Raw genomic sequence first — 12,404 nt, 5'->3', positions numbered from 1 at the left:
TATGTGGCTGGTGCCTTAGCCACTTGAGCCACAGGCGCCGAGCCGAATATAAATGTCTTAACACAATAACTAAGAAAAAGACATGAAGGCTATGTTAACCAGTTGGATGAAAGTATTTCAAATTGCATAGAGAAACAGTACTCTGTACCCCATGATAGTATTAATGTACACTACTATGATTTAATTAAAAAAAAATGAAATGCAAAGGAAGAACACTAATTATTGAGGTTTTTTTTCCTCCTATTAAGATGAAGGTGTAGGCCACATTGCTTTCATTTGTGAGGCAAAGTCTAAGTTGCAGCTATGTCCCTCATAGGAAGTGTTCCCATACAGCCACCTGTCCTTCCTGCTGGGAGGAAACCCACCAACCTCCTTTCCTGGCTCCCTCCTCCTTGGATTCAATTGAGTTTTTCTCTCTCCTGAGCACATGGTTATTAATTTAGAAGTTTCAAATTAGTTCTGAGTACATGGGATGCCTGTCTTTCCATTCCTGTGATACTTTTCCCAGGAGAACGTTCTCCAAATCCATCCAAGTTGTAACAAAGGATACAAAATCTCCACCTTCTTTATGGCTGGATAGTGCTCGGGGGCATACACATACCACAGTTCATTAGTCCATTCCTATGTCTAGGGCATTTTGGTTGTTTCTGCCTCTTTGCAGTGGTAACACTGGTTCACCATATGCGAACTCATAAACATAATTCCCGCATAAACAGAAGTAAAAACAAAAACCATATGATCCTCTCAGTAGATGCAGAAAAGCTTTTGACAAGCTTCAGCATCCTTTTTTGATAAAAATACTTCAGAAAATAGGCACAGATGGGACATTGCTGAAACTGATAGAAGCCATTTACAACAAACCCACAGCCAATATCATACTGAATGGAGTAAAATTGAAAGCATTTCCGCTTAGAACTGTAGCTAGACAAAGATGCTCACTATCGCCATCAGTATTCAACAGTTCTAGAAGTCCTAGCCAGGCAAGAGATACCCATATCATGGGTATTCAAATGGGGAAAGAGGAGGTCAAAATGAGCACTGCATTGAGGTGTGTTGAGAGAGAAGAAAGGCTTTGAGTTGTAGTTGCTGTGTGGCATTGGGAGAGTAGCATTCTCTCTGCCTACAGATCTGTACAGTCCAACCACAAATAAGTTATCCAGGCTATAGGATGGAGTCAATTTAATTATGCTTAGTCTTAAGATTACTATTTTCAGCTAAGTATGGGGTCTCATACCTGTAATCTTAGCACTCTGGGGGGCTGAGACAGAAGGATCCCTTGAGCTCAGGAGTTTGAGACCAGCCTGAGAAGAGCAAGTCCCTCTCTGTACTATAATAAAAGGAGAAGAATTAGCCAAGTGCAGTGGTGTATGCCTGTGGTTCCAGCTACTAGGGAGGCTCAGGCAGGTGAATTGCTCTAGGAGTTTGAGGTCGTAGTGAGCTATGATGATGGCACTGTAATGTAGCATGTGCAACAATGTGAGAGTCTCATTCCAAAAAAGATTACTCTTCATTTTCTGCCATATGGAAGAAAATGGCATATATATTTTATTTTTGTATTTACTTTGTAGACAATACATTTTAAAAACTGTAGTCTAAATCCAAAGAAATATTGAAGTACAGTCATTTTTCCTGTGTTAATTTAACAAAGTAATTTTCCCATAAGATAGGCTTATGAGAGAAAACCAACCACCTATCCCCACAGAAAATAATAAAATTCAAGTGGATGGTTGTGTCAGTGGCAGTGAATTATTCAAGGTTGTTTATGTCAGAGCCTTTGTTCTCTGTTGATGGGCGGGGGGAATCCAGGGATAAAGATTTTCTAGAGCTTTGCAGCTTGTCAACACTAAGAGGACAGTTCAAATAGGGTCTATGGCGTCTCATTTCCTAATCCCATCCATAAAACGCTAAAATATTGTACGTAAGGACTTAGTTTCTTTAGGTAAGAGACTACTACAGTGTCGGGGAAAGCATGTTGTGGCATACTAGGGCAATAATAATAGGAACATATTTTGTAATGCTGTGTGTTGCTTTTCATTTGATCCCTACAATTTGGGGGTATAGTTAGGATTCTCTCAGTTTAGTGGTAAAAGAAACTGAGGTGCACAGAGAATTTTGCCCATTCGGTGGTAGAGATGGTATTTAAAACAAGGTTCTCTGTGGTTCAAAGGCGCATCTTCTTAGTTCATGCAATAGGCGTGTGTGGGGTTTTGGGAGATGTATGTATATGTTTTTCTTTTCCCTGGGTCATCAGAATGAGATGTTCCTTTACCATGTCAAACTAGCCGCTCACTCTTCAGAAGAGAGAAGTTTCTCTCTAGGGCTTTGTTGCAGTTCGGAGATTCCTGTGAAACGGGGAGACTTCCGAACAGCAAGACTTGGCTGTCAAGTCTTTTGACTTCTGATGAGTGTGAGTGTGGGAGAGGTGGTGCTGGGAGAGCCGTGAAGGGACCCTGTAAGGATGAGTTAGTAAGAGAGGGGTTTTATACCTGAATCCGTTTATTGCTCTTAATGCATAGTTCTGTTGGCTTAATAAAAAAGTAGGTAGAGAGGGCTGGGCACCGTGGCTCCCACCTATAATCCCCACACTTTGAGAAGCTGAGGCAGGAGGATTCCTTGAGCCCAGGAGTCTGAGGTGGCCCTGAGCTATGATGGCACCAACACAGTCTAGCGATATCTCTAAATAAATTAATTAAAAGTAGAGAGAAGTATTAGATGCGTCTGTGGGTTTACTTTGCAGCCAAACCCATAATAATTATTTGCTATACAAATTGTTTGATATATTCTATTTTGCCTTAGTAATGTTCAAAGGAATTGTTATAAATCTACATTACAAAAGTATGGTCACAAGTGTGAGTCAAAAACAGGTCCCACCATGAAGGCATTAAGTGACCTCTTGACCTCTTTTCTTTCTTTTTTTCTTTTTTTTATTAATTAATTTTTATTAAATCACAACTTTGTATGTTTCTTTCTTGTTTTCCTCCTTTCTTCTTTCTCTACCTTTCTGTTTTTAAAGAAGCTGTTTCATTGCTTTGTTAAATGGCCGTTCATCATTTCTCACTGGCATCCCTACATCCTAACATCCCACTCACGGTCCTCACAGCTCAGATTCCCTGAGGCTCTTAACTCTGGAGTTCTGTTTTGTTTGCCCTGTATTCATTTTGGTTTTCAAATTAACCTCTTCCCTTCTGGTTATAAGCATAGAGTGGATGCTTTGCTCCTTTTGATTTATTGAAACTGTTTAAACTAGCAATTATTCTAATGTAGTCCTGGAGAACATTAAAAGTCTATGTACTTTGTTATATATTCTTAGCTATAGTCATAACATCAGGAGCAGAGTATTTGTCTTTCTTTTCTGAGCTCTGATGTAGTTCATCTGTTCCCTTCTTTAATGGTTTTCTGTGCATGTCTTTATGTGCCCATTAGATCCTAGACTCCTGTTGTCTACCTGCAATGAATCCACACCCACAGCGTCTCCCTAGCACTTCTTATAGTGTCTCAGGGAATTTTTTTTTTTTTGAAACAGAGTCTTACTCTGTCACCCTGGGTTGAGTGCTGTGGCTTCATCATACCTCCCAGCAACCTCAAACTCTTGGGCTTAAGTGATCCTTTTGCTTTAGCCTCCTGAGTAGCTGGGACTACAGGTGCCCACCACAAAGCCTGGCTAGTTTTTCTATTTTTAGTAGAGATGGAGTCTCACTCTTGCCCAGGCTGCTCTTGAACTCCTGATCTCAAGCCATTCACCCTCCTTGATCTCCCAGACTATTAGGATGACCGGCTTCAGTGAATCTTTTGGGATGAATAAATAATATTTATTTCAGGTGTAATTTTAAAGAGCAAGTGCAAATCTGTAGTTTCACTATTCTCTGTTGTAGTCTCACGCAGTGACTATTCTAAATGAACATGAACCTTGGAGTTAGGGAGAAAATTCATTAACCTAGTGAAGGGGCTGTTTAGTGTTCCTTTTGCTGTCAGACTGTATGTACAGTGGCACTTGGAAAATAAATTAGTTGTAGGAGGGGACGTTTTGCTTAGTTTTATCTCTGTGACTCTTTATTCCGAAGTATCAGTGCTGGTACAGGCTTGGGTTTTGGAACATTCTCTCTGGGCTTTGCCTATTTTATAAGCTGCTGTTCATTAAAACCCCATCTGTGTTGAAGGTCTGTTCTGCCAAATTTCCTGCAGAACTCACAGCATGCCCCGCACCATTATCACCCACTGAATTGTTGAGTAACATATCCTGACTTGAGGCCAGTGTTTTTCAAACCTTGGTGAGGATCAGAATCTCCTGGGAGCTTGTTAAAAGTATGGATGGCACACATCTGAATATTATGAATCTGTAGCTTCAGGGTGGGGCCTGGATATCTGCAGGGATAACGCTTTCTGGTGGTCCTGGAACCGCTTTTGGAGAAACACTGATGTTGAGTGAAAAGTTCACTTTGCATGGAATTCTATGATGATGCTTCTAAAAATCGTGGGGCATCCAAAGGTATAAAAACTGTGATATTGGCATGTTTATGGTATCTTTGACATTGCAGAATTAGTAATAATTTATGTGGCTTTGCAGATGGAATTTTATGTAGTACTTTCTTTGCTGTAGTTGTATTAGTCTGTATATTAATATGGCACTTAAAATACGATCTTTGTTTATCAAAACCCCCACTTATCAGGAGTAAGATGAAACAAAACTCAAGTTGTAATTTTTTTTCTTGCTATTAATTTCTCTAGACACAACATTTTCTTCTACTTTATAACACATTTTATGCATCCTTTTTTAGAGAAAATTTTTGGTACATTTAGAAGATACAGTCTAATGCAGCGGTTCTTAACCTGTGGGTCGCGACCCACAGGAACCGTATTAAAGGGCTGCGGCATTAGGAAGGTTGAGAACCACTGGTCTAATGTGTCTGTTGGTCTGTATTTGATAGTGCTAGTTTTGATCTTAAGGCCAGAGAGAGTGCTGCATTGTTTAATCAACAGAAAGACTTTAAGGATTAATTTCAGTATCAAATGTTTTTATTAACACTGATTCCCTGAAAATCAAAATGAACTGATAATACACAGAAACTTAATGCAAACTGTCATTTATTCTAGTTAAATGAATGAATGACACATTCCAGTGAGGTCTTTATTATAATTTACATGCATTATTATAATTTCTATGCATTAATAGCCAAGATAGGGCCCTCCTTATACTTTGTTTTTTTTTTTTTTTTTTGGAAAAAACTTTACAAATGCATTATTATAATTTCTATGCATTAATAGCCAAGATAGGGCCCTCCTTATACTTTTTTTTTTTTTTTTTTTGGAAAAAACTTTACAAATGCTTTTCTTATAAGATGGATCTAGAATTATTTAGATACATTGAAAGATTGGGAATTAGGAGAAGTACTGTGGAACTTGACCTATCAATTTGTAGCTGATCAGAATTCCTTAATGCCTTAACATTTTCTTTTCTTATTTTTCTAGGGACTTTCTCCCTCGAGGGTCGGGCATTGTAACAAGACGACCTCTTGTGCTGCAGCTTGTTACTTCCAAAGCAGGTAATGAGGGAGGATGCTGACTGCACAGATGAGACCATCCCACGGCACCTGTCTCCTCTCTGCCTTGTTATCGGGTTGTACCAACAGGAATGTTTTTGTGATCTCTCGGGTGTGGGCAGCTGCCTACATTTCTCTCCAGAATATTCCCTACTTCATTGCTCTTTTAGTTCTTTTGATTACATTAGCAAATCACATCTGCATATAGTTTTCAAAAACAACTATTATTTTGTATGCCCATGAAATCTTTGCTCTCTGTAGTCCTTCTAGATGATTTTGTGGAACAGCATACGCACTAATACTCCTTTGGTATATTTCCTTCCTATATATGTGTGTGTGGGTGTGTGTTTGCGTGCATGTGCATGTGCTTGGAGTTTTTTTCTTTTTTTTCAGAGACAGGGTCTCACTAAGTCGCCCTCAGTAGAGTACTGTAGCATCACAGCTCACAGCAACCTCAAATTCTTTGGCTCAGGCAATTCTCTTGCTTCAGCCTCCTAAGTACAGGAGCCTGCCACAGTGCCAGGCTATTTTTTTGTTGCAGTTGTCATTGTTGTTTAGCAGGCCCGGGCCAGGCTCAAACCCTCCAGCCTCGGTGTATGTGGCTGGCGCCCTACTCACTGAGCTACAGGCGCCGAGCTGTGCTCTGGGATTTTTAAAGTCAAAAATCTAACAGTCATCTAGTATCTGTATGTATGTGTGTGTGTGTGCGCCTGTGTATCTAATTTATATTTATAGCTAATGTCTGTGCTTGTCTCTCTCTGGAACACCATACTCATTTGCTAGGCAAAGGATGCTTTGTTTTCATTTTATTTCAGTGACTAGTTAAGCTCTTTACTATGTTTATTTGCCATTGTATTTCTTTTGTCTTTTTTTTGGCTGGGGCGGGTTTGAACCTGCCACCTCTGGTATGTGGGGCTGCCGCCCTACTCCTTTGAGCCACAGGCGCCGCCTGCCACTTGTATTTCTTTTATGAATTGTCCGCTTTTATGTTTTCCCATTTCTTTAGGGGGGGACTTTACTATGTTTTTCTATTTTTCAGTTTCTTTGCTTTACAGTTAAGCACTCATAACATTCATGCTTCATGAATTGCAAATATTTTTCACAACTTTTTTGAGATACAGATTATATACCATATAATTCAGCCAAGTAAAGTTTGCAATTCCACAGATTTAGTCTTTTCACGATCAGCTTTAGAACTTTTTCCTCACTCTCCAAAGAAGCCCTATGCGGTTTCACTCTCCCGTAGGCACTAATAACCTATATCCTGTCCCTACAGAGGTCCTTATTCTGGACATTTCATACGCATAGACTTATATAATATGTGGTCTCTTGTAATTGGCTCTTTTCACTTAACAGTGTTTTCAAGGTTCATTCATACTGTAGCTTGTGTTAGAACTTCATTTCTTTTTCTTTCTTTCTTTTTTTTTTTTTTTGAGACAGAATCTTACTATGTCGCCCTCAGTAGAGTGCATCACAGCTCACAGCAGCCTCAAACTCTTGGGCTTAAGTGATTCTCTTGCCTCAGCCTCCCAAGTAGCTGGTTGTCGTTGTCATTGTTGTTTGGCAGGCTTAGGCTGAGTTTGAACTCACCAGCTCTGGTGCGTGTGGCTGATGTCCTAGCTGCTGAGCTATAGGCGCCGAGCCAGAACTTCATTTCTTTTATGGCTCAGTAATACTCCATTGTCTGGATAGATCACGTTTTGTTTATCCACCCATCAACTGAGGGGCACTTGGGTTGTTTCTACCCTTTAGTTATTATGAATAATTTTGCTGTAAAGATTCATACACATATGTTTTTGTGTGTGGACATGTGTTTTAATTTCTCTTGGAAATATATGCTAGAGTGTAATGGCTGAACCATATAGTAGCTCTATGTTTAATAGAACTCTATGTTCAAGGAACTAATAGACTGTTTGTCAAAGTAGTTGTATCATTTTACATTGCTACCTGCAGTGTATGAGGGTTCTAATATTTCTACGTTCTCCCCAACACTCTTCATGGGTATGAAGAGGTGTATTTCATTGTAGTTTTGACTTGAGTTTTTTTAATGACTAATGATATTGAACATCTTTTCATGTGCTTAATGATCATTAGTATATCTTTTTTAGATAAATATCTATTCATCTCCTTTGCCCATTAAAAATTACATATTTTGGCTGGGCGCAGTGGCCTATGCCGGTAAATCCCAGCACTTGGGGAGGCTTGAGGCGAGTGGATTGTCTGAGCCGGTGGGTTTGAGACCAGCCTGAGCAAGAGTGAGACCCCATCTCTCAAAATAGTTGGGGGCACCTGTAGCTCAGCAGCTAGGGCACCAACCACATATTCTGGGACTTACAGGTTTGAGCCTGGCCTGGGCCTACCCAAACAACAATGGCAACTACAACAAAAAAATAGCTGGGTGTTGTGATAGATGCCTATGGTCCCAGCTACTTGGGAGGCTAAGGCAAGAGAATCTCTTAAGCCCAAGAGTTTGAGGTTGCTGTGAGCTGTGATGCCATGGCACTCTGCCAAGGGTGACACAGTGAGACTCTGTCTCAAAAATAAATAAATAAATAAATAAATAAATAAATAAAGTAGCTGGGCATTGTGGTGGGCGCCTGTAGTCTCAGCTACTTGGGAGGCTAAGGCAAGAGAATCGCTTAAGTCCAAGAGTTTGAGGTTGATGTGAGCTATGATACCACTCTACCGAGGGTGACAAATTGAGACTTTGTCAACAATAACCAAAAAATCATTTTTTGCTTTTTTTATTATTAATTGTAAGAGATTTTTATGTATTCGATATAAATCCCATTTTAGATATATAATTTGCTATTTTTTCCCATTCTATAGGCTATATTTTTACTTTTTTGGTGGTGCCCTTTTTTTTTTTTTTTTTTTTTTTTTTTTTTATTGAATGGTAACTGTGTACATTGATGCACTTTGGGGGTACAGTGTGGTGTTTTCATACATAATCCAAGACACTTCCATCAAACTGGTTAACATAGCCTTCATGTAACTTTCTTAGTTATTATGTCAAAACATTCATATTCTACTCATATAAAGATTCACTTGTACCCTTGCAAGATGAACCACAGAAGTGAACCCTCGAATCCCTCTCCCTCCCGGTGGTGCCCTTTGAAGCACAAAAGTTTTTAATTATGATGAAGTCTAATTTACCTACTTTTTCTTTCATTTCTGATGATTTTGGTGTTACATCTAAGGATCTTTTGCCAAAACCAGGGTTATGAAGTTTTATTTTATGCTTTTTTGCTAAGAGATTTATAGTTTGCTCTTAGGTTGAGGTCCTTGATAGAGTTAATTTTTTAATGAGATAAATGTTTAACTTTATTTTCTGCATGTGGATATCCAGTAGTCCCACACCATTTGTTGAAAAGTCTATTCTTTCCCCATTGTATGATCTAGGCATCTTTGTTAAAAAATCTGTTGACCATAAATATATGAGTTTATTTTTGGATCCTCAATTCTGTTCAGTGGTCTATACATCTATACTTGTGCCTGTATCACACTATCTTAATTACCCTTGCTTTGTAATAAGTTTTAAAATTGAGAGTCTTTCCACTTTGTTCTTTTTTAAGATTGTTTTTGGCTATCCTAGGTCCCTTGAAATTCTATATTTAGAGCTTGTTTTATCCCAGGAATGCAAGATTGAGTTAAGATCTGAATATCATTTAATGTAATGCATCATATCAATGGAAATTAAAAAAATCAGAAGATCATTTCAGTAGACTCAGAAAAAGGATTTGACAAAATCCAGTACCCACTCATGTTGAAAACTCCTAAGTTAGTGAACTAAGAATAGAGGGGAACTTTCTCAACCTGATAAAGGCATCTGTGAGAAACACCAGCTAACATGCTTAGTGGTGGAGGACTGCATGCTTTTACCTCTAAGATCAGGAACAATATAGGATGTCCATTCTTGCCACCTGTTCAGTTTTGTACAGGAAGTCTACCCAGGGTGATTGGGGAAAAGAAAGAAAGAAAAGGCATCCATATTGGAAAAGAAGAAGTATAATTATCTCTTTTTGCAGATGATATGATCATATATATAGAAGATTCTAAAGAATCCAGTAAATGACTAATAGAAGGAATAAATGATTTTAGCAAACTAATAAATGATACACAAAAATCAATTTTATCTCTATGCACTTGCAATGAACAATACAAAAAAGAAATTAAGGAAATAATTTTATTTATAATAGCATCAAAAAGAATATACCACTTAGAAATAAATTTAATAAAAGAAATCCAAAATTCATACTTTTAAAAACTATTAATCATTGTTGAAAGAAATTTGAGAAGATCTAAATATTTGGGGAAAAAAATGCCATGTTCATTAATGGGAAGTTTTAACAGTGGTAACACTCCCCCAAATGATCTACAAATTAAATGTAATTCCTGTCAGAATCCCAGCTGACTTCTTTGGAGAAATTGTAGATATTTTTAACCATTTTTTTATTACTATTATAAAATCTGTACTAAGTTTGATTTGAAAGAATGGATTCAAGTGCTATCATTTGAAAAGAATGAATTATTTATAAGTCTAAAATCTTCTAAGCCCTGCCTAAAGATATAGAAGTGACTGGGACAAAAATCTGTGTTCTTCTGGTGATTTATATTTTCATTATATAGATTTTAATATGTAGAAATTTTGTTGTTGGATGAACAGTGTCTGGCTACCTGTCACTGTCAGCCAATATGCAGAGATGGGGATAGGTCCACCAACAGAAGGCCAGTAATTCTGGAGAACTATGAGAGTAGCCTCTCCAAGACTATTCTGTTCTTCCATTTCCAAAATCACAGTTGTATACGTAAAAGTTAAACGCAAGAACCATATTAATCCTTGTCTTAAACAACAATAGTTAACATTTATCTTAAGCAACAGTAATGACCACAACCCATTACCTATAATAAACAATAGTATACATAACCCATGACCCATATAACAAAGTTTCAGTTGAAAAAGTTAATCTCTCCTAAATCAATTACCCTAAACTACTCAAGATACGCACTTTTAGGTTAAAGCCAAATTTACAGAGCAAGGATGGAGGACATGAGGTGAAATTCATGTAGGACCTAAATTGGCGAGACCAGCTGTGTCATCTCAGCCCTTGCTGGACTTACTCTTATTCTTACTACATGTGCTCAGTTTACTCTTCAAGGTTATGAAATCCATACACTTGGATTTAAAGAAAAGTGCATAATTAGCACAATTTTCTTCTTTTTCATGCTTTTAAGATATTTTCACTTTTAGTCCTTTATCTCAAATTTGTTTTCATGTATATTAAAATAATTTTTCTCAAGCTGTCTTCTTTATCTTATATTTCATTCCTATAACTACCATAATCTATTTCTGAATATCTTTGTTTCTTTATAACAATAACACAGTATTTTACTTTTGTGGATTATAATTTACTTTAATATTGTAGCTGGAATTTCTTTCTGTGTCAGGTCCTTGATCTTGGGATCTGAAGAATGAAGTCATAGACCACACGAGTAAGCAAAAGGATAGTTTATTGATAGATAAAGAAATAGATAAAAGAAAGAGGGAGAACATAGCCTCAGACAATGGAAGGGGGAACCCAGGTAGGAAGCCCATGTGGACCTTCTGTCTAGGGGTTTCTAATTTGCTTTTCCTATCCTACAGTCAAGGGGGTTTGGGGAATGTATGTCTGGAATATGTCACAGTTGGCCAGGGACTGCAGGCAGAAAATAATCCTAAAGGAATTTAGTCCTTGAAATCCTTAGCCCCAGGCAATACATTAGGGTGTGTGTTCCCTACTCCAGGAGGAATTGGAGATGAGAATTGATCAGGCTGCCCAGATGAGATGCTGATCAGGCTGCCTTTTTCGTGACCTTGCTTGAGCACAGAGAATGCAGCCCAGAAAGGACCAGTTTGTGCCTAGAGGTGGGGGTCTGTGAAGAGACTAATTTGTGAGCTCACCCTAGGCCTAGAAAATGGAGATCTCTATCCAGCCCTGAATGGGGGAAGCTTATATCAATGTCTTATCTGTCAAGGCTGTAGTCCTCTCCTCATTACTTAATTTTATTTCAGGCTCTGTTCTATTTGTGTGGAAAAGTCTAGAAAAAATTTGTAAAGACAAAACTATTGCCACTAGAATTATTTTAAACCTATTAATTTGTTAGGAAATCATTTGTCTTATTTTTTCCAATCCAAGGGCTATATTATATCATTTTTCATTTGTTTAATATTTTTTTCTGTTTCTTGGCAAAATTTTTAGTGTCCATGCATTTCTAGTTAGGGTATTCATAATTGGTATCTATTTTTGTTGTTCTTATAGGTTACATAGGTTATTTTAAAACTATGTTTTCAAATTCCTCATTGCTGATCTATGTAAAAACTGCTGCTTTGTAAATTTTGGTTTTAATTAACCATCTTATTCTGCATTTGGCAGATTAAAATGTTTTAAATTGATTCTCTTGAGTATTTTAGTTATACAGTCATGTCATCTGCATTTCTTAATTTATTCAATAAGTGCTTATCATGCAAATACCGAGATGGCTGAGGAAAGAGACTTGAGCAGAATATTAATAAGCTTCTTTGCAGTGAGGACCTTTTGGTGAGTATAGACCTGGGAAAAATATTCTTATATAGTGAGCTCCTTACTTTCTCCTCATACTCTTTTGTGTTATGTCTTTATATTCTTATATAGTGAGCTCCTTACTTTCTCCTCATACTCTTTTGTGTTATGTCTTTTCTCTCTCTCTCTTTTTTTTTTATTGAATGGTAACTATGTACATTAATGCACTTCTGGGGTACAGTGTGAGGTTTTCACATGCAATCTGAAATACTTCCATCAAACTGGTCAACACAGCCTTCATGTCATTTTCTCAGTTATTGCTTTAAAA

At 37.6% G+C, this 12,404-nt stretch overlaps 1 protein-coding gene across 1 annotated transcript in view; it reads left to right on the top strand.

The window, feature by feature from the left end:
- Positions 1–12,404, top strand: part of DNM3 (dynamin 3) — a 549,381-nt gene that overhangs the window by 78,298 nt on the left and 458,679 nt on the right. Inside the window, exon 2 of the mRNA XM_023510815.1 lies at positions 5,467–5,540. Coding sequence (XP_023366583.1) covers positions 5,467–5,540 — 74 coding nt within the window. The remainder of the gene's footprint in view (positions 1–5,466; positions 5,541–12,404) is intronic.

Source organism: Otolemur garnettii, unplaced genomic scaffold (genome assembly GCF_000181295.1).
Source record: "Otolemur garnettii isolate 467f Iridium unplaced genomic scaffold, OtoGar3 scaffold00016, whole genome shotgun sequence".
NCBI classification, from domain to species: domain Eukaryota; kingdom Metazoa; phylum Chordata; class Mammalia; order Primates; family Galagidae; genus Otolemur; species Otolemur garnettii.
The sequence above is the reverse complement of the archived record's forward strand: the minus strand, read 5'-3'. Positions and strand labels throughout refer to the sequence as shown.